Genomic DNA, 22,699 nt, shown 5'->3' with positions numbered 1-22,699 from the left:
GGACATGGTGGGTTGTCTATCTGCGCCCTAATTGGGTCCAGATAGATAACTCAGCGCAGGATTAGTTTGTTGGTATGCAAGGAGTGAGCAATATGTGGCCATGACAACTGCAAGGATTAAACGAAATGATGAAACACACAGAAATTTTTTAATTTATAGAGAAGCAAGATATTTTCAAATGAGACTGTCTTGGAAATGTTGTCAGTGCTATTATTTCCGACAAAGCTGCCAAACCAGATTTGGCTAGATATTAGCAAAAGTATACTGGGTGAGATGACTAAGTTTACGCTCTAAAGGAACAATCAAATGAAACCAATCAAAACTGCGCATGTTGTTCCAGCAGATCTTGATCTGCATGAAATACTCACACATGAATTATACAACTTTCCTGTTTCCATGTTCGATAAACAAGGACTCATGAGGAGTACATATTAATTTCATTTAACTAATTATTTGCTCATTCTAGTCACTGATGATGTCAATATGCCTGTTGAAGTATATTTTGTCACTGACGGTAGTTCTTCACTACAAGGTTTACCCTGGAATCAGAAACAAAGTTTTGATGACGTTCTTACAACTTACGTTGAAAATGTCCTGAAAAAAAGGAGCAAGATAACTATTGTGTTTCATAGATGTTATGAAAATGTATTTAGTAGAGATTAACTCACACAAGGGGTACAAAGGATGCAGAGGATCAGAGGTGCAGTTTTTGCCTTCATACATTGTGGTTCTCAAGAAAGACCAACTTCTAAGCAGGTCTTCATAAAACATTATAGCATTACACAGTGTATCTTTTAGATAGGTAGATCATATAATACTAATTTAGGATGAATATTTATTTTCAGCAAAAACAATTTTATTGCATTTGGTACCATTTTCCTTTGAATTTCGGACTGAATATTCTTTGCTTGGAAGGAATGATACCTTTAGAAATTACTCAAACACTAATTTTATGCATTAGGTATATGTAAAGAGTAAGGATTCTTGGAAAAAAAGTTTGAAGTCAATTAATACACAATACCGAGCTATACTTAAGTATATACAGCATTAGATAGGCTCAAATATATACAATAAATTAAACTTGTATTGCTTTACTTAAAAAATAGACAGTAGAACATTTTTCTAGGTTCACAGTAACAGACATAATTTAAATCTTAATACATTACATAAAACACACCACAGCTTTTAAATCGATATAATCTAAATTCTACCTAATATACATCACTACGTGTGTTAAAATTCTCGGTTCTCTAGATCTTCAACTACAGAGTGATAAGATTTTAAAGCACTCATAAGTAGAACATTTTAAGCTTGGGTCTGGTAAGCAGGTAAGATGATAATCAGTCCAGTTTGTATTATGCTACTGTATTTTTAATATTGAATTTAAATATTAGTCATTATTTAAATAACTTAATTTGGTGAACAGTTACAGTCGCCCACCTGCCAAACAGATGCAGATAATTTAAGTTCTGTAATACTCATATCAAGCTTACATTTCTGCATTTATAGTCATATTTAGTTGCCTAAAATTAAATGAAGTTATTTTGGTCTTAAGCTGACTGTGCAGTTGTAACTAGCTCTAGTTACATAAAGTTTCTGATTCCATAAACAAAGGTTATTTTGTATCTATACTACCAGCTAGTCATTCTATTGCTTTTATCAGCTTAGGACATGGTGGAGCTGTCAGCGCTCAGTAACTGTCAATAGGTATTGACGGCGCTCAGTAATTGTCAATAGGTAAGGTTATGTAAGCATTTTTACTTTATTCAGTAATATTTAATCACATTACTCATTTTTTTTTGACAGTCACTCAGTAATTGTAATCAGTACAGGGGGTCTCTTCGTTCTGAGCGGCAATGTCAGTGCAGGCGCATGTGCGACCACGTCGACCGTTTGGAAGACACAGATGTGTGTTGGGACATCCTCCATCACTCACTGCACACACATTGGACACTGTTGAAATATAAAATACATACAATTTTCTATTCCAAAATACAAATGTTAGCATTTCCAATTGAGATCCACTTCAGCAAACTAAAATATATAAGAAGTGAAGCTATATTCAGGAATACAGAGTCAGGTTGTATGACCTAAAGAGTGGATGAGGGACACATGACATCACCAGTTTAGTGGAAACTGCATCATGTTTTAAATGGCCTTGCGAGATACTGAAATAAACTCATGATGTAGTCACAGCTGACCCTAGGATTTAGTACGTTTATAAAAAGTATTCAATAAACACTGGAGTATGATCCTAGTTTTAATTGTGGTTATTTTTCTTAATATGCTGAAAAACCTCACAACAATGTTGATTGTGACTAAAACATTTCTCGTTTCAAGTAACTTTATTGCATGTCAGTGACAGAAATAATGTGAGGTTTATGGTGTTTTATTGAGATGCTTCGTCCTCCAGGGACTTTATCAATTCTTAATTGTGTAAATATCTTCCAGTTTCTCCTGTGTATAAATGTTAACATTCTTTGAAAGAAATCATATAAAGCTCTTACACTGGTTACTTTTTGAAAGTTCTAGTTGCACAGTTACCATGTTTACTTTGTTAGATAAATGAAGTGCTGTTTAGTGTATATGGATATAAATTTTCATGTTCTTACATGTATTTTTGTGGTAAAGGATTACCAATATAAATTCAGAATACATTGTGTTGCTCGATTTCCTAGTAGGTTCTATAGTGAGTTCTATAGTATCAAAGATTTTTGAAGTGCTTAACGACTGGGCTGTCTTTCAGGTATTATGTAAAGCAAAACTAATTACTGATATATAAATTGTCGAGACTACATATTGCTCAGTCTTGTCAGGACGGAATGAATGTGTGTATACATTTTATGCGTGTGTACTGGGCTCATATTTATTTCGAAGAGATTGGTCAAAAATGGTCCATTTAATGCAGTAATTATACGTTTGCCAGAGTTGAATACTTTTTAATTTTTGTTTAATGTCTGTTTCCACCAAATGCACTGATATGTTTTGTATGTTCATTTTGTGTGTCTGGAGGCTTTTGTTTGTTTGGTAAAGACTGGTTAGAAAGTCTAAATTTAATAATTTCGAATTTGTAAAACATGAATTATATTAAAAAAATCATTACTTTTACCATATGGGATAATATTTTGGTCATATTCATTTTATTCATATGTAATAGGCTCACCTTATTTTTAGTAGAGTTAGGATAAGAACTGCTGATTTAATAATTACGTTCGTCTCACATGTGAGAGATTAGTAGTAAATGTACATGATCAGTAGCTGACTAAATCACACCACAACCAAAACCTAAGTACGCAGTTTTTGTGACTGATTATACACCATAAGGTATATGTTAGGGAAAGCTTATCGAAGGAGTTCTGTGTCAGATAGAATGAGAGGATGGAAGTAAGTGGGTTGATAGAGATTAGGAAATTGAAGAAAGGGAAAGGGAGGGAGTCAGAGAAATAGCAAGGAAAGAGAAAAAAAAGAGGGATTCATCTAACTGTTGTAAATTATTTTATGTTTCATTATTCAAAATACACTGAATGTGAAAATAAATACGGAGAGTTATGGTAGGGAATGCATCTCCGATTATACCATGAATGTTAATAGCAAAATAGTCTCTGAATGCCAGCAGACTATATATTACATGCCTCGGTGCGAGACGGCACCGAAGCAAATTATATATATATATATATATATATATATATATATATATATATATATATATATATGTATATACTTGCTTCGGTGCCGTCTCGCACCGAGGCATGTAATATATAGTCTGCTGGCATTCAGAGACTATTTTGCTATTAACATTCATGGTATAATCGGGGATGCATTCACACCTTACTAGCTAGTTTTTTTTCCTATCAATTGCCCTAGATTCGAAATCTTTTTTTCTGTAGATTGTCAATCCTATTATCTGTCCTTGGAAGCAAAGAGGGGAATGTATGAGAGTATAGTTTTACCAACGCTCCTGTATGGGTGTGAAGCATGGGTGATGAATGTTGCAGCGAGGAGAAGGCTGGAGACAGTGGAGATGTCATGTCTGAGGGCAATATGTCGTGTGAATATAATGCAGAGAATTCGTAGTTTGGAAGTTAGGAGGAGGTGCGGGATTGCCAAAACTGTTGTCCAGAGGGCTGAGGAAGGGTTGCTGAGGTGGTTCAGACATGTAGAAAGAATGGAGCGAAACAGAATGGCTTCAAGAGTGTATCAGTCTGTAGTGGAAGGAAAGCGGGGTAGGGGTCGGCCTAGGAAAGGTTGGAGGGAGGGGGTAAAGAAGGTTTTGTGTGCGAGGGGCTTGAACTTCCAGTGGGCATGAGTGAGCTTGTTTGATAGGAGTGAATGGAGACAAATGGTTTTTAATACTTTACATGCTGTTGGAGTGTGAGCAAAGTAACATTTATGAAGGGATTCAGGGAAACCGGCAGGCCGGACTTGAGTCCTGGAGATGGGAAGTACAGTGCCTGCACTCTGAAGGAGGGGTGTTAATGTTGAAGTTTAAAAACTGTAGTGTAAATCACCCTTCTGGCAAGACAGTGATGGAATGAATGATGGTGAAAGTGTTTCTTTTTCGGGCCACCCTGCCTTGGTGGGAATCGTCCAGTGTGTTAATAATATATATATATATATATATATATATATATATATATATATATATATATATATATATATATATATATATATATATATATATATATATGCGCAAAACAACCACTGAAAGAGTAGTGAAATTCCAAGCGCTTTCGTGAGTAATCACATTGTCAAGGAACTATGAAAGTAATACATCAAAGGAAGGCAATTAAAGGGCTTAGACCACACCTCACAGTCAACTCCCACAACAAAGAAACACCTGATGCGCGACAATACCGGACTCATAAGAAAAGAGGAACATTGCAGTAGGTCCGCTGGTCCAACTAGACAGGTCCTCACGACATCCCACTAACAAATTATTCTACTCAAGAAATAAGGTTTATTATTTATCCAATGTATTATTAAACTCTAACCAAATTTTATTAATTATAAATGAATCTAATTTATATAAACCTAAGGAAATAGTCATATTATTTTCAAAACTGTTTTTTATGAAACAAACTTCAATTATATTTCTGTCAACCATGGACTTGCTTGATACAACTTTCTCAACTTTTTGAAAATCAATTGGATGGTTAAAATCTCTCACATGAATAAATAGAGCATTGGAATCTTGTCGAGTTCTAATGCTATATTTATGTTGTTTTAATCTTAGTTCGAGACTTTTACCAGTTTGACCATAATAAACTTTATCGCAAATTTTACAAGGAATCTTATAGACACATCCATCAGCATTTTGGGGGGAATTCTTTATCAAAAGTTCTTTTTACTGTATCAAGATTTTTAAATACAACTTTAATATTAAAAGTCTTAAGAAGAGAAGGCATATCAACCAAGTTTTCATGGTAAGGGAGAACCAACATATTTTTAGTTGAATAAGGCTGGTTGTCCCTTTTTGGATTGTAAAAAGTATTTCTAGCAGCTTTAAAAGAATTATCAATTTTGTTTCTTGGGTATTTCAAATCATTACCTATTTCATAAATTTTGGATATTTCCTCATCTATGAACTCTGGACTACAAGTACGTAAAGCTCTCAAAAAACAGTGATGAGAAAACAGACAGTTTAACTCTGTCTTGTTGTGAAGAATAATAGTGGACATAGGAACAGTTATTTGTAGGTTTTCTGTAAATTTTAAATTTGAATTCATTATTTCCCTTAATAATTAAAACATCTAGTAAAGGCAATGAGTTATTTTCTTCAAACTCAACAGTGAAGTTTATAGAATGGCTAAGCTATTTAATTTATATTGAAATCACCTGTTTACTGTGATCTTATTGCATATATATATATATATATATATATATATATATATATATATATATATATATATATATATATATATATATATATATATATATATATATATATATAAATATATATATATAGATAAATGTAGATAGATAGAGAGAGATAGATAGATATAGATAGATAGATACATAGATAAATAGACAGATAGATATATAAAACAGATTCTATGTATAAGAACAAAATATTTGAGTCGACTATGGGTACATAACGACGCAGTTACATCTCAAAATGCCAGTAGAAAAATGATACTCTGAAGTCACTTGCTCCTGCAAATGACTATGATCAAGCTGTAAAATAAAATGTAAATAATAGTCATATATGTGATGAAAACAAAACATAATTTTATATTTTCAATTAAAACTGACCTGGTGGACACGAGGGTGGAACAGCAACAATGCCATATAATTTTCCAGATCCTCCCGGTGGTGGGGCTCTGGCTGGCGACTCTAGGCCAGAGTAACGGTTAACAGTATGGATCTTTGTGCTGTTAGGAGAAAAATGACGATTAATTATCACATGAAGCCAAATAACAGGTTAATTTTCTTCAATACTATACGAAAGTGTTTATGATCATTGCACACAATGGCATGTCCGTCCAAATGCAGATGCCTAGACACATACACTCGGACAGTATGTCCCTTTACTAGGGTAAGGTGTTTATATTTTAAACGACACTTTTCTGTCTCAACTTCATAATGTTGATTAGTAATCTTATTGTTAACGATTACTGAATGAAAGTTGTTAATATGACCTGAAAGACAATTTGAAGTACGAAGATCGTATCATTTCTCACTTGCTGTGACAATAAAATATTTTAATCATGATGTGGAGGTTATAAACATGAAAATATATATAAAATGAGACCTTTACCAAGTTTGGCTTATGAAGAGAAAGAAGCGTGGTGATCATGGTTGTGGACCTGTTTATTCACAGCAGCATGTCAACAGAATGAAGAGAAAGAAGGGTGGTGATCATGGTTGTGGACCTGTTTATTCACACCAGCATGTCAACAGAATGAAGAGAAAGAAGGGTGGTGATCATGGTTGTGGACCTGTTTATTCACACCAGCATGTCAACAGAATGAAGAGAAAGAAGGGTGGTGATCATGGTTGTGGACCTGTTTATTCACACCAGCATGTCAACAGAATGAAGAGAAAGAAGGGTGGTGATCATGGTTGTGGACCTGTTTATTCACAGCAGCATGTCAACAGAATTTCTGTTATTTAAAAGAGAAATTCTCTTACACAGATTAAAGAACTTAGGTCATCTAACATCAAGAAAACATTATGAACTCTGCGTGCAAACTATGGGGAAAAATTAATGTATAAACGATCATCTCTCCTTAACGTTATCAGTAAAAATGAATTATGTGTTGTAAGTAGTAGAAAAAATGCAAACAGTGCAATATTTCCAATTACAGTCTAATTTATCATACCTAAACAAAATGTAGTTGGATTATGTAAACAGAACAAAGTCATTACAAACGTTATAGGTAAATATTTAAGACTGAACTAAGCAATCTTCCTAAAATTCTGCAGCACCAAAAGGCTTAATCTTGTTGCAGTTATGCTGTAGTGTAAGATTGGTAGTGAAACAATACATCAGTTGTGCAAAAATTATTACAAAAACTGAGTGACAGCCTTGGGGTTATAATATTGTATTACATGATACATTTTAGAGGTAAACATGTCATGAAATATAGCCGAAGCATTACCAACACTCATCCACTAAAACACCTGTAAATCTTATGGCAATGCACGCCTTGAAAACTAAAAGAACTACTACTAATAAAGGGATCATCAAAATCTGTTTAGCTTAAAAAATCCAGAAGAACTCTTCACTGGAATAATAATTTTACAAAACTTCATTAGATTACCAGATTTGTGTGTTTCTTCAGTTGTTCGATACTCAGTGGTACGCACATGGGATTGCAAGTGAAAGATTGGAATCGACCGTGAGGCGGGCTAAGACACTCAGCATGTTTACCTAGACCTGTTGTCCTTGTTAACCTTATAGTAGATAGGAACCTGAGTGGTAGCCGGCCATTGGAAGTAGTGTCATGAAGAAAAGAACCAAAGGATCCTACTGGAAATGAGCCTCACTGGCAAGTAAATATATATAAATAAATATATATATATATATATATATATATATATATATATATATATATGTATATATATATATATATATATATATATATATATATATATATATATATATATATATATATATATATATATATATATATAAAGAGAGAGAGAGAAGAACTTACTCATTCCAGTCGGTGTAGAAAAACTCTTCACCAAGTCGAGTGAGACCAAAGGGGTACAAAGCACCTTCCATCACCACCCGACGACCACTACCATGTATGCCAATACATTCTGTTAAAAAAGTGTTACGGTAAGAGAAAATAAACAATGACATTAATTTTAAATATATTTTACATATATATGTCGTGCGAATAGGTAAAACTGGTCAATTAGCAAGAATTCATTTAAAATTAAGTCCTTTCTAAACAATTTTCTTGTAGGATTAATGTATTATTTTTTCACTTATGTTAAAGTAAAAATTAATAATTTTGTACCAAAAGAACATTAGAAAACTTACCTAACATTATTATAACAATTGCAATTTAATTTAACTAATCCAACTAAATATACTTTTGATAAGTTTGCAATAATTTAATAATAAACAAACACAATGAAATATATTTTTTCGTTAGGTTCAGAATGAGTTTTGCGAAAATATTGCATGTGCAAATTTCCGCTTGCCTTATTCGGCTAAAAGAGCGTTGCTATTTAAGCCAAAATCGAAAGTTTTATTCGGCACGGCATGCATTTATGTATGTATGTATGTATGTATATATATATATATATATATATATATATATATATATATATATATATATATATATATATATATATATACATATATATATATATATATATATATATATATATATATATATATATATATATATATATATATATATATATATATACATATATATATATATATATATATATATATATATATATATATATATATATATATATATATATATATATACATATATTTTTTTCAACATACCAGCCGTATCCCACCGAGGCGGGGTGGCCCAAAAGAAAAAACTAAAGTTTCTCTTTTTAAGTTTAGTAATATATACAGGAGAAGAGGTTACTAGCCCCTTGCTCCCGGCACTTTAGTCGCCTCTTACAACACGCATGGGTTACGGAGGAAGAATTCTGTTCCACTTCCCCATGGAGGTAAGAGGAAATAAACAAGAACAAGAACTAGAAAGAAAATAGAAGAAAACCCAGAGGGGTGAGTGTATATATATGCTTGTACATGTATGTGTAGTGTGACCTAAATGCAAGTAGAAGTAGCAAGACATACCTGAAATCTTGCATGTTTATGAGACAGACAAAAGACACCAGCAATCCTACCATCATGTAAAACAATTACAGGCTTTCGTTGTACACTCACTTGGCAGGACGGTAGTACCTCCCTGGGCGGTTGCTGTTTACCAACCTACTACCTAGAATATATACATATATATATATATATATATATATATATATATATATATATATATATATATATATATATATATATATATATATATATACATATATATATATATATATATATATATATATATATATATATATATATATATATATATATATATATATATATATATATATATACATATATATATATATATGTCGTGCCGAATAGGCAGAACTTGCGATCTTGGCATAAATAGCAACGCTCATCTTGCCATATAGGACAAGTGAAAATTTGTGTATGCAATAATTTCGCCAAAATCATTCTCAACCTAACGAAAAAAATATATTTCACTGTGTTTGTTTAGTATTAATTTACTGTAAACAAACCTAAAATATATTTAGTTGGGTATAGCTAAAATAAATTGTTCTTGTTATAATAAGGTTAGGTAAATTTTCTAAGTTCCTTTTGGAGCAAAATTAAAAATTTTTACATTAACATTAATGAATAAAATATATCTTTAAACGTATAAGAGAAAATTTTAGAAAGGACTTAATTTTAAATAAGTTCTTGCTAATTGACCAGTTTTACATATTCGGCACGACATATATATATATATATATATATATATATATATATTTTTATATATATATATATATTATATATATATATATGTCTGTCGTGCCGAATACGCAGAATTTGCGATCTTGGCTTAAATAGCAACGCTCATCTTGCCATACAGGACAAGTGAAAATTTGTGTATGCAATAATTTCGCCAAAATCATTCTGAACCTCGCGAAAAAAATATGTTTCACAGTGTTTGTTTAGTATTAAATTACTATAAACAAATCTAAAATATATCTAGTTGGGTTAGGCTAAAATAAATTGCTCTTGTTGTAATAAGGTTAGGTAAGTCTTCTAAGATTCTTTTGGTGCAAAATTAAAATTTTTTACATTAACATTAATGAAAAAAATATATCTTTAAACGTATAAGAGAAATTTTTAAAAAGGACTTAATTTTAAATGAGTTCTTGCTAATTGACCAGTTTTACATATTCGGCACGACATATATATATATATATATATATATATATATATATATATATATATATATATATATATATATATATATATATATATATATATATATATATATATATATATACATATATATATATCTTCTTCTTTCAACGTACCAGCCGTATCCCACTGAGGTGGGGTGGCCCAAAACAAAAAACTGAAGTTTCTCCTTTTAAATTTAGTAATATATACAGGAGAAGGGGTTACTAGCCCCTTGCTCCCGGCATTTTAGTCGCCTCTTACGACACGCATGGCTTACAGAGGAAGAATTCTGTTCCACTTCCCCATGGAGATAAGAGGAAATAAACAAGAACAAGAATTAGAAAGAAAATAGAAGAAAACCCAGAGGGGTGTGTATATATATGCTTGTACATGTATGTGTAGTGTGACCTAAGTGTAAGTAGAAGTAGCAAGACTTACCTGTAATCTTGCATATTTATGAGACAGACAAAAGACACCAGCAATCCTACCATCATGTAAAACAATTACAGGCTTTCGTTTTACACTCACTTGGCAGGACGGTAGTACCTCCCTGGGCGGTTGCTGTCTACCAACCTACTACCTACATATATATATATATATATATATATATATATATATATATATAGATATATATATATATATATATATATATATATATATATATATATATATATATAAATATATATATATATATATATATATATATATATATATATATATATATATATATATATATATATATATATGTGTGTGTATATATATATATCTATATATATATATATATATATATATATATATATATATATATATATATATATATATATACATATATAAATATATGTATATATATATATATATATATATATATATATATATATATATATATATATATATATATATATATATATATATATATATATATATATATATATATATGTATATATCAATAACAAAACTGCGACTATCCGAGGATTCGATAACGACATGGGTTCGAATCCTCGGCTAGTCACAGTATTGTTATCGATTTAATACCACTCGTTCGTAGTTACAATAATGTATATGCATGTATGTGTGTGTGTGTGTGTGTGTGTGTGTGTGTGTGTGTGTGTGTGTGTGTGTGTGTGTGGTGTGTGGTGTGTGGTGTGTGGTGTGTGGTGTGTGTGTGTGTGTGTGTGTGTGTGTGTGTGTGTGTGTGTGTGTGTGTGTGTGTGTGTGTGTGTGCGCACGTGTGAGTGTGTGTGTGTGTGTGTGTTTGTGTGTGTCTGTGTGTGTGTGTGTGAAACAAAAAGTGCTGAGCTGATAAACTGTTTATGTAAAATATAAAATTAATATATTGAAACAAACCAATTTTGTGTGTCCCAGCGTCAGCCCAGCAGAGGGTTCCTGTATCATACTCCACCACCAAGGAGTTGGGCAGTTTAATATCTTGATCAACAAGTATTCTTCGGTTTGACCCATCCAGTCCAGACACTTCAATTTTTGGACCACGGCGATTCCAATCGCTCCAGAACAGAAGGCTGTAAATTTACATAACGGTTTAAATGCAAGTACAAGCTTTGAAATCTTTTTTTTTTTTTTTTTTGTATGGATTTATAATACACTTCAGTAGTTCTCATCATATATCTAGATTGTTTTCTTCAAATTTCTGAATATATAAAATTAGTCTATAAAGCAAGAAAGCAAACAATGTGAAGTGGAGATCAAGTTTAATGTAAGGAAGGGATGATTAGCCCAAATTCTTTGGATCAAGAGCCCCTCACCAGCATCATGGCATCACCCTCTTTTTTTAAAATGAATTAATAAAGTTTTTCTTCGTGAGATGTTTCTTTAAGTTCATGGTGAAGTCTCGCCTGGTGACCTGACAACTGTTTCAAGAATCTCACGCTAGTACACGAACACTGAAATTTTGAAGCAGTTAGAATAAGGCGTTCTCGAGTTATGAGCAAAATATATAAGAAAAGTTGGAAAAATAAATCAAAAAGGGGAAAATAAGACAAATATTCAGGCAACCTCTTATAGTTCCCACTCTTCGGATTTACCTAAAGAAACATTAGTAAAAGATGAACAAATATTTCTAATGTTTCTCACCCCATGTTAAAAGCAGTTTGTTATCATGCAGTCTGCCACATAATTAAGCTCTTTAGAAAATTATACTTAAAATAGTGTATTATGCAAACCAGCTGTTTAAGAAAAATTTGTAATACTTTATTCAAACGTTATTGTTGTGTCTCTTACCCTAGACCAGGATGAACAGCAATACCACGTGGGTTGACCAAGCCATCCTTAATAACCACACGCTGTTTGCCATCCTTAATGGCTGCCACAGATATAACATCGTTCACCGAGTCTGTCCAGTAGACATTTCCTGAAACCCAGTCCACAGCAACATCTTCAGGAGACCCTGTTTTCTCTGGAAAAAAAAAACATGAAATTTAAATTTCAGCTACAAGCGTAACAGATCATTGCTGAGTCATTATTATCACCATTCAGTTTAATAGCTAGGATAGTATCCTTCATAGGCTACCAAACTAAAGGCATCTTTTTTTCCTCTGATGAACATGGGTAACAGCTATAGTACATCGCCATAAATCTTTGAAATGTGTTTTGTTTCTGGAGTATGAGCTTCGTAATATCTGTGAAAAAAGTTCACGGAGACTCGCTATCAGAGCTCTAGTCTTGGAAGTGAGAAGTACAGTACCTGCATTTTAGAAATCATTTGAATATGATAAGAGTCGGTAACTCAACGTTCAATGGGAAATCGGTGTCTCACTGAAAAATTTCTATGGAGTGAATGAAGTTCAAAAAAACTATGTTCAACGATGAATAATGCTTCTTTTTGAAAAATCTTCATTTTTTTTTTAACACATCGGCCGTCTCCCACCGAGGCAGGGTGACCCAGAGAAGAAACAAACACTTCCACCATCATTCAACACTTACGACAGATACGACAGTTTAGATGTCACTCCAAACAACCAATATCCCAAACCCCTCCTTTATAGTGCAGGCGTTGTACTTCCCACCTTCAGGACTAAAGTCTTCATCCCTGTATGAAATTCATAAAGCATAAGTGCAATAGAATTATAAATAATATTTCCTCTTTTCTCATCACATGGAAAAAGTGTAATAAATAAATTAAGCGATCAAAACATATTAATTACAAAATAAAATTAAAAATAATATGGGACTATACCTCCAGTGACAATGGGTTTCCGCTCAGTGCCGTCATATCTGGATGATCGAATGGAAGATGACCTGACATCTGTCCAGTAGAAGCGGCCAGCAAGACAATCAACATCAGCTCCTAGAGAGAAAAGAAGTATTAAATATTTCATCACTGTATTAGCTCCTCTCTCTCTCTCTCTCTCTCTCTCTCTCTCTCTCTCTCTCTCTCTCTCTCTCTCTCTCTCTCTCTCTCTCTCCCTCCTTATACTTGCCAGACAATTAATATAACGTTGTTGATGTATAAACATATAAACTAAATAAAAATGGTGAACTTAGGATGGGAAAAGTCTCTGAATATCAGTGTTTTCGTTAAACATAAAACGGAGCTACATTTTGGCAAATGTAAGGAGCTCTTTATTGCATTCATGGGTTTGAGAAAGACATTTGATATGAACGGTAGGAAAATTGCGTGATTATTGTTTAATCCTGCAAAGAATTTTTCTAGGAGAACGAGGATCAAAATGGAGAATGTAGCAGAAAAGGGAACATTTTCTATTGAAAATTGGCTTTAGACAACGATGGGTATGTTAGTGTTCATATTGTGCGGTAAAATAATACCAAGATGTTCTCTTGAAGTGTGGGATAAAAAAAAGGAAAAATCTGGTACAAATTGTGAGATGTCACAGTTGTTCTTTGTTGATGACAGTGTTTTGGGAAGATTCACTAAAACTGCAAAATCTTGCGGAGTTAAGTAGTGTAAAAGAAGTAGCCTCAAAGTGTTCAGAAAAGTGCAAGGTGTTAAGAGTAACAAGAGATCTAGGCAATGAAAGACTTTACGTCGGTTAACAATGAAAAATATTGTAGTAACAATGAACTTAGAAATTTGGGAGTTGCTGGGTAGACAGATAGGTCAATGAAAAATGAGGCGGATAGATGAGTTAAAAATGTAGCTAAAGAACTGAGGACTTTGTGATATGAAGTTTGTCAGTGGAATCAAAAAAGGAAAATATACCGAAGCATAATGAACATTTTTAAGAGCGAGGCAGGAGCGAGGAGGCAAGGGAGAGTAGAGAAGAAAACATTTTACACATCCGTGTTCTCGGTGAATATTAGCAAAAGAATAAAAAAGCAAGAAAGTGAGAGTAAAAGATAATGAAATGATTTAATTATTAAGAAAGGAGGGAGCTGGAACACGATAGGCTGACAGAGATGATATATAAATCTGCAGTGGATGGATAAGATAAGATTTCGTTCGGATTTTTAACCCCGGAGGGTTAGCCACCCAGGATAACCCAAGAAAGTCAGTGCGTCATCGAGGACTGTCTAACTTATTTCCATTGGGGTCCTTAATCTTGTCCCCCAGGATGCGACCCACACCAGTCGACTAACACCCAGGTACCTATTTGCTGCTAGGTGAACAGGACAACAGGTGTAAGGAAACGTGTCGAAATGTTTCCACCCGCCGGGAATCGAACCCGGGCCCTCCGTGTGTGAAGCGGGAGCTTTAGCCACCAGGCCACCGGGCCTGGTGGCTAGGGTGTAGGGAAAGAATAATTTGTGTAAATGGTTTTAGAAAACCGATAAATTTTTAAATTTGTGCAACATTTTTCTATTATTATTCTAGTAACGCTTCGCCATCCAGTAGCTTCTTCAGTCCAGTACTGAGAAGAACGGTGGAGATGAGGAGTTAGAGGGACTGACTACTTCAAACTTCTCATTTTCCATCGTTCTTCTCAGTATTGGACTGAAGAAGCCACTGGCTGGCAAAACGTTTCGGGGAAGAATAATGACATACCACGGTATATACAATTTTTGCATTTGTGTTTATAGGGAGGAAAGAAGGTAGCACTTAGAATGTAACAGTGCAGATAGGAATGGTCCTGATATAATATAATAATTATTAATAAATATGCTTTACGGGAAATAAAAAAAAAATATTTGAATGTACAGAATCATTGAAAATGCTTTAGAAAATTATTGGTTCCATTTTCCGTGGTAATACAATGGTAGAATATACAGCCAGGATTAAATATGAAACAATACATGTATCTTATTTATTTACACGTTTCTTTCATAAGAACATAAGAAAGAAGGAACACTGCAACAGGCCTACTGACCCACGCGGAGCAGGTCCATGTGTCCCCCCCGGATTAGACCAATGACCCACCCCCCGGATTATCCCATAATGACCCACCCAGTCTGGTCATCCCTACTCAAGGATGGAGCACTGTACCAGACCCAGCAGCAAAGCTAGTCAGGTCTAACTCACACCCACCCACACCCACTCATGTATTTATCTAGCCTATTTTTAAAACTACACAACGTTTTAGCCTGAATAACTGTACTCGGGAGCTTGTTCCACTCATCCACAACTCTATTACCAAACCAGTCCTTTCCTACATCCTCCCTGAATCTGAATTTTTCCAACTTGAAACCATTGCTGCGAGTCCTGTCTTGGCTGGAAATTTTCAGCACACTATTTACATCCCCTATATTTATTCCTGTTTTCCATTTATACACCTCAATCATATCCCCCCTAATTCTACGCCTTTCGAGAGAGTGTAGATTCAGGGCCCTCAGTCTATCCTCATAGGGAAGATTTCTGATACATAGGATCATCTTTGTCATCCTCCTTTGTACGTTTTCCAGAGCATTTATATCCATTCTGTAATACGGTGACCAGAACTGAGCAGCATAGTCTAAATGAGGCCTAACCAAGGATATATAGAGTTGAAGAACAACCTGAGGACTTCTATTACTTATACTTCTAGATATGAAGCCAAGAATTCTGTTAGTTTTATTGCGAACACTAATGTACTGTTGTCTTGGTTTTAGGTTACTGCTAACCAGAACTCCTAAATCCTTTTCGCAATCGGTAGTATTAAGATCTACATTATTTAGTTTATATGTGGCATGGTTATTTAACTGTACAACATTTAGAACTTTGCATTTGTCAATATTAAACTGCATCTGCCACTTCTCCGACCATTGTGTCAGTCTATTCAAGTCATCCTGGAGTGCTCTAATGTCCTCATTAGAATGAATTGGACGGCCTATTTTGGTGTCATCAGCAAATTTGCTTATGTCGCTATTTATTCCCTCATCTATGTCGTTTATGTAAATTGTGAACAACAACGGGCCCAACACTGACCCCTGAGGAATACCGCTTGTGACGTCCCCCCATTCGGATTTCTCCCCATTTATGCAAACTCTCTGCTGTCTATTTGTCAGCCATGCCTCTACCCAGGAAAAAATTTCTCCTCCTATTCCGTTTGCCCTAAGTTTCCTCAATAGCCTCTGCTGTGGAACTCTATCGAAAGCCTTACTGAAGTCCATATACACAATATCATATTCATTACCATGATCTACCTCCTCAAACACCTTAGTGAAAAAAGTTAGTAAATTCGTAAGACAGGAACGCCCCTTTGTAAAACCGTGTTGAGAATCATTAATCAATCTGTGCCTGTCAAGATGGCTACGAATTGCTTCGGCAATTATTGATTCCATAAATTTTCCCACTATGGAGGTAAGGCTTATTGGTCTATAGTTCGAAGCCAAGGACCTGTCACCTGCCTTGTAAATAGGTATTACATTTGCCATTTTCCACTTATCAGGCACTATGCCAGTTTGTAGTGATATGTTAAAAAGATTAGCCAAAGGTATGCTAAGTTCCTCTTTACATTCCTTTAACATCCTTGCAAACAGTTCATCAGGACCTGGGGATTTGTAGGTTTTAGTTTCTCTATTTGTCTGAGGACCATGTCACTAGTTACCGCTATCGTACATAGTTTATTACCATCCTGTTTATTATCATCACCATGGATTTTATCAGTTCATACAGCTAATAACAAGACATTGAAATATATGTATATATATATATATATATATATATATATATATATATATATATATATATATAAAAAATATAGGGAGGTACCACCTCTAGAACTGTCATGGGGACCCTCATCCTCAGAGAAAAGAATAAACTTGCTTCAGGGAAAACTCAAGATTCTCCCTGAAGCTGTTTGAGAATTTTCTCCTACCACCCCCTATATTATGTATGTATATTTTATTTAAAGACAAAATACATTGACGAAACATTCACAAAAATATGATACAAAGTAAAACAACATATATATATATATATATATATATATATATATATATATATATATATATATATATATATATATATATATATATATATATATATATATCTGTCGAGTAGGTGAAGTTAGGTGATCGCAGTATCATGACCAGAGAGGATAAACCTCACTAAGACGCCGGAGTTTGTTTATTATTTGTTTCTATTACTGCTAAATCTAAACATAATCTGCCGCGACAGTCACTATTGCCTCTGAGAAATTCATTAGGTGGTTCTCACTGTTTCGGTGTAGAGTGCATACGTTTCTTATGTCATACTTCTGGCATGTGTTTATATTCTTTGACTCTGGTATATATACCAGAGTCAAAGAATGGTATACATACCGCTGTCGGCATATATACCATTTCCACACTAAATGGTATATATGCCGACAGCGGCGTTCACTGTCTGCTCTTTCTTCTTGACTAAGTCTGTTATGGGTTTAAATTAAATGTACTCCTGCTGGAAAGATTGTTATAGGTTTAGTTGAGGAGGTAGAATGCATCTACTGGGTGAATTGTACTACAGTTGAGTATTACTTTCTCGGCTTTCTTCTTGCAATCGATAATGAAATATTGTGGGTAATGAAGTTATGTGACGAATGCATTGATATAATTTCTCGAGAGACGTATAAGATGAAGAAATTCCAAGTGCTCTTAAAATGAATCCAATGATCACACTCTTGTTTCTGTTATCTTAATGTAAATAATAATATAAAGAATATCTTAATTTGCTGGTTAGCAGTTGACTTTAAAATATGACTTACATTCCTTATTCACGTAAAATACAAGACTGGAATGCTCTAGTTGTATCATTACGCAAGTTTTATGTATATGGAATAATTTTGGCAGCAAGTGACATATCCAGGTCAAAATATTTTGTATAGCACATAAAAATGTTATATCACTTTTTATCTATTCATGATTTTGAAGGCAGTTAATTTACCGGGTTAAGGAATTATGGTCTTCGAGGTTACCATACGCTTGTTGGTTGGACCTTTCTCCTCGTTCTCTCAGAGAAGGCGTGAATTGCGAGGGTTAAACTATGTGCTGCTATAAACATCTACCGTACATAGAGACCATTTTACTACAATGGACAGACGGATAGCACAGGACTTGTAGCTCCGCACTCAGGATATATCTTCTGAGAACCGCTGTCTACTTCTTTGTAGATAAAAAACTATTCTGTATTATCATTGCAAATGAGTCAAGGATAGAAATGCAGAAGTCTCTTTCTCTACCCTCCGGCCACGAGGGATAAATTATTCCATACCATACTGAAAATAAAAAAAAATATCTTGGAATTTAAAGGAGAGATGGAACTGTTTCTATCTTTAGTAATAAATATGGAAGAACTACCTACAATATATTAGGTAAAAGAACACATGTGGGATTAATGTGACATTTTTATTGCAGCAACTTTTCGATATCCAGGAGTTAATGGCTTGACAAAGTTTCTGGAGAGTGTTTTGTAACACTGATCAGGCTTTCTATTTCACGATGTATATTATACAGAATATAAAACACAGTTTTTTTTTTTAATTTTGTGCTTAATGACATCGATATAGCAGTTAAATGAAGCATCATTCTGGAATCTAAAAAAAAATATATTTTGTTTTAAGCGAGATTTTTGAAATGTTAGTTTTAAGAAAAGTTGTGAAAAGATCAGATGGTCCCTCCAGGATAATACTTGAATTTATAGATGCTAATTTGTTGATCATGATATGATCCAGAACTGAAGATATCTCAGTGGTCTAGGGTATTGGGCAGCAAGAATATATATTATAATTATGAAAATGGTATACAGTAAGAACACGTAGATGAGTAAGACACGTATGCAACGGTTGGGTATCTTTGTTATTTAAACATTTCGCCTACACGGTAGGCTTTTTCAGTTAAATACAGATAATATATATAGGGACAGCAGGAGTAGCGAGGTAAAGATGATTTGATCAGTCCTTAAACCTCAAAGTAGTAGTTTCTGAGGTGGTCCGTTCCTCATCCTCGAGAAGAACTCAGCTCCATGGTCTGGAGAGCGGGAAAGTGAGGATACGTGAAGAATAGGAGTGTCTTCATTAATAGAAACAGAACCAAGGTTTAATCCATCAGCGAAGCGCTTGGTGGCGATAAAGGGGACAGCAGGCAGGTTTGGTAGGGGCGTGTGTATTGCATTGTTCTTCAAGTCTTCAATGAACTGGTTCACATAATTTTGAGCTTGTTATGGTGTGAACTTATACAAGGCAACAGAGACGTTGTTTAATACGTTAAGTTCAGGACTAATATTTGATACATAAGCAGTAGAGGTATGTGATCCCTGACATGAGAATAAAAATAAGAGGTATCGGAATATGGCAGTGGTGGTTATCAAAACACAAGAAAAGAGCACTATAGCTAGAAGTTAAGATTCTTAAATTAAATAAGCAGTAAGAAGAATTCTTACTTAGTATCAAGGCCATATAGTGTGGGGAAAATTAAAAACATGTGGCAAATGGAACAATAAATGTTACTGATACTTTGAGAGGCACTGATGCTTCTTTACTAATGAGCCCTAATACAATAGCTACTAATCCTCGAAAATGATCATTTTATTTGCCCTCCGTGTGTTGTACGAAAATGCCCAGCAACGTTTCCTAGCTACCGTGGTCAGCTGCGAACCATGGTCTGTTTAGCTGGTCGCTGCTTGAAATATTGTTGTTCATGCATAGTTCGCGCTATTATATGCACATTTTCTATCCGTGACTATGAACTTAGCAATCTGTAGATTCCACAGTATTTGAATTGTGCTGAGGTTCATCACACCTTTTCCTGTTCAGGTAAGATTTACTTCATAAAGTAGAGGGAGGGCACGATGTATTGCTAGAATATAGATAATCTTTTCAGAATTGCGCACTTGCACTTCAGAGCATTGACTACTAGCTTCCATCGTGCTTCACTTATTACACTACCTGCGTTACTTCGTCAGCGAGTGCAAAGACACGTTTTTTCTGAGCATTTTGGTGTTCAAGGAAATGAACTTGCAGAGTCTCCCTGAATATTTTGTGTTTCAGGACTTTTCACTTTTCATTTGAGATCTGATCTTTTCCTGATATATTCAGTTCAGTCTCAGTACATCTGGGACTGATGGCAATAACGCTGGTCCGAATCAGTGACAATCAAACTGTTGTTATAAAGCCTGAGTTTAACTCACTGATCAACCTCATTTCATCGTTATTCGGTGTCGAAAAACTTTTTCACATGACTGTATTAGCTACAAGAGACTGGCACATCACCGCATTAAGAGATGCCCAGCATCTCACTGTCAGATCAGTCAGGTGTTGCTGATTGTTATAAACATATTGAGTGAATGTATCGCTCAATGACTTTGTAGAATTTATTCAGTCTCTGTTTCTTTCAGCATACTGTCACCCTTGCTATGCCTTCTGTATTCTCAATAATTTCTACTTTCAGTAGAGACTCCTTTTAAGGATTGTTAACTGAATCTGACATGTGCCAGTTCTGACTCTCCTCTCTCTCAGTTCATAAGTGTACCCCTAGTACTTTTTTTTTTTTTTGGGGGGGGGGCCTTACAGCACTTTGTGAGCAGTACAAATTTGGCGTATTAAATTTAGTGTGAATGTCATACCAAATTATTTATACTTTATCATTTAAAAATAACGCATAAGCTCATATGAGCAGTTTCATAATTTTTCATGGAGACAACACTACCAAAATTAGAAATAACGGGTTAAAGAACTGTAGCAACACTGCAGCAGTAAAACAAAGCTTCCTGTTTCATGCTCTCTCTCTCACTTGTTAGGAACGTTTTAAGAAAATGTGACATTAAATTAGTGAAAAAGTGAAGTTTGTGTTATGCTGGCTTCAGCTAAATATAATCAAAACTTATAAGCTTCAGTTTTTCAAACTGTATACAATACGTTTCAGCTCCAGTCTATATATTTTATAACTCCCAACCTTAAAATAAGAATAATTGCTTTTCCTGATGTTGAAATTGAGGTTAGTAAATTGAAACAATACGCAGGAAACCTTGAAACATTTTATAATGATTTTAAGATCAGGTTTCATAAACTTAAAAGTTAAAGCCATGTTTTGAATTTCTCGTGGATCCTTTAGTGACTGATATCTTCAACGATGGATGACCTGTTGTTGCACCTTTTGCCTCGGATGTTGCTTCAATAAAAACAGAGCTTGAACTGCAGGAAGATGTGGTTTAAGTTAACACATAAAAGCTCAACTCTGACTTTTGGAAACAAATACCAGAAGCAAAGTATTCCAATCTTCAGAAAACGGACTTCCAACTACCCTCTGTTTTTGGGATAACTTACTGTTGTAAATCTCTCCTCTCTGTCATGAAATTTATCAAGTCAAAACATCGTGCTATCCTCACTAACAACCTCCTCACTGAGTTTTTAAGGGCAACTTTGTCATCCTAACTGTTAACTGTGAAAATGAAGATTCAACCAAAATCTTCAACGAGCAGAGATGAAACATTTTCTGCTCTGAAGAATAGGATTACTGTATAATTGTATTTTTTATTATTATAAATACAATTTTAAAATATTTTCTGTGGCTCTTGAAAATTCAAAAATGTATCAAAAGTATTATATGTGGTTCTTCTTGTCGAAGAACTTGCCCACCCCTGGTCTGTAAGGTTACCTGGAGGTTATTCCGGGGATCAACGCCCCCGCGGCCCGGTCCATGACCAGGCCTCCCGGTGGATCAGGGCCTGATCAACCAGGCTGTTACTGCTGGCCGCACGCAGTCCAACGTACGAGCCACAGCCCGGCTGATCCGGCACCGACTTTAGGTATCTGTCCAGCTCTCTCTTGAAGGCAGCCAGGGGCTTATTGGCAATTTCCCTAATGCTTGATGGGAGGGTGTTGAACAGTCTTGGGCCCCGGACACTTATGGTGTTTTCCTTTAGTGTACCAATGGCGC

At 34.4% G+C, this 22,699-nt stretch overlaps 1 protein-coding gene across 6 annotated transcripts in view; it reads right to left on the bottom strand.

Annotated features, from left to right (window-relative positions):
- Positions 1-1,075: 1,075 nt before the first annotated feature.
- Ndg (Nidogen) overlaps positions 1,076-22,699 on the bottom strand; it is a 211,029-nt gene continuing 189,405 nt past the window's right edge. For all 6 annotated transcript variants that reach the window (XM_070089510.1, XM_053782899.2, XM_070089511.1 and 3 more), the window contains 6 exons: positions 13,650-13,760; positions 12,695-12,869; positions 11,804-11,976; positions 8,160-8,268; positions 6,253-6,371; positions 1,076-1,953 (listed from right to left, as the gene is read on the bottom strand). In XM_070089510.1, coding sequence (XP_069945611.1) covers positions 1,811-1,953; positions 6,253-6,371; positions 8,160-8,268; positions 11,804-11,976; positions 12,695-12,869; positions 13,650-13,760 — 830 coding nt within the window. In that variant the 3' untranslated portion in view covers positions 1,076-1,810. The remainder of the gene's footprint in view (positions 1,954-6,252; positions 6,372-8,159; positions 8,269-11,803; positions 11,977-12,694; positions 12,870-13,649; positions 13,761-22,699) is intronic.

The sequence above is a fragment of the Cherax quadricarinatus genome, chromosome 28 (genome assembly GCF_038502225.1).
Source record: "Cherax quadricarinatus isolate ZL_2023a chromosome 28, ASM3850222v1, whole genome shotgun sequence".
NCBI classification, from domain to species: Eukaryota; Metazoa; Arthropoda; class Malacostraca; order Decapoda; family Parastacidae; genus Cherax; species Cherax quadricarinatus.
Note: the sequence above shows the minus strand (reverse complement) of the source record. Positions and strands in the feature narration are given on the sequence as shown.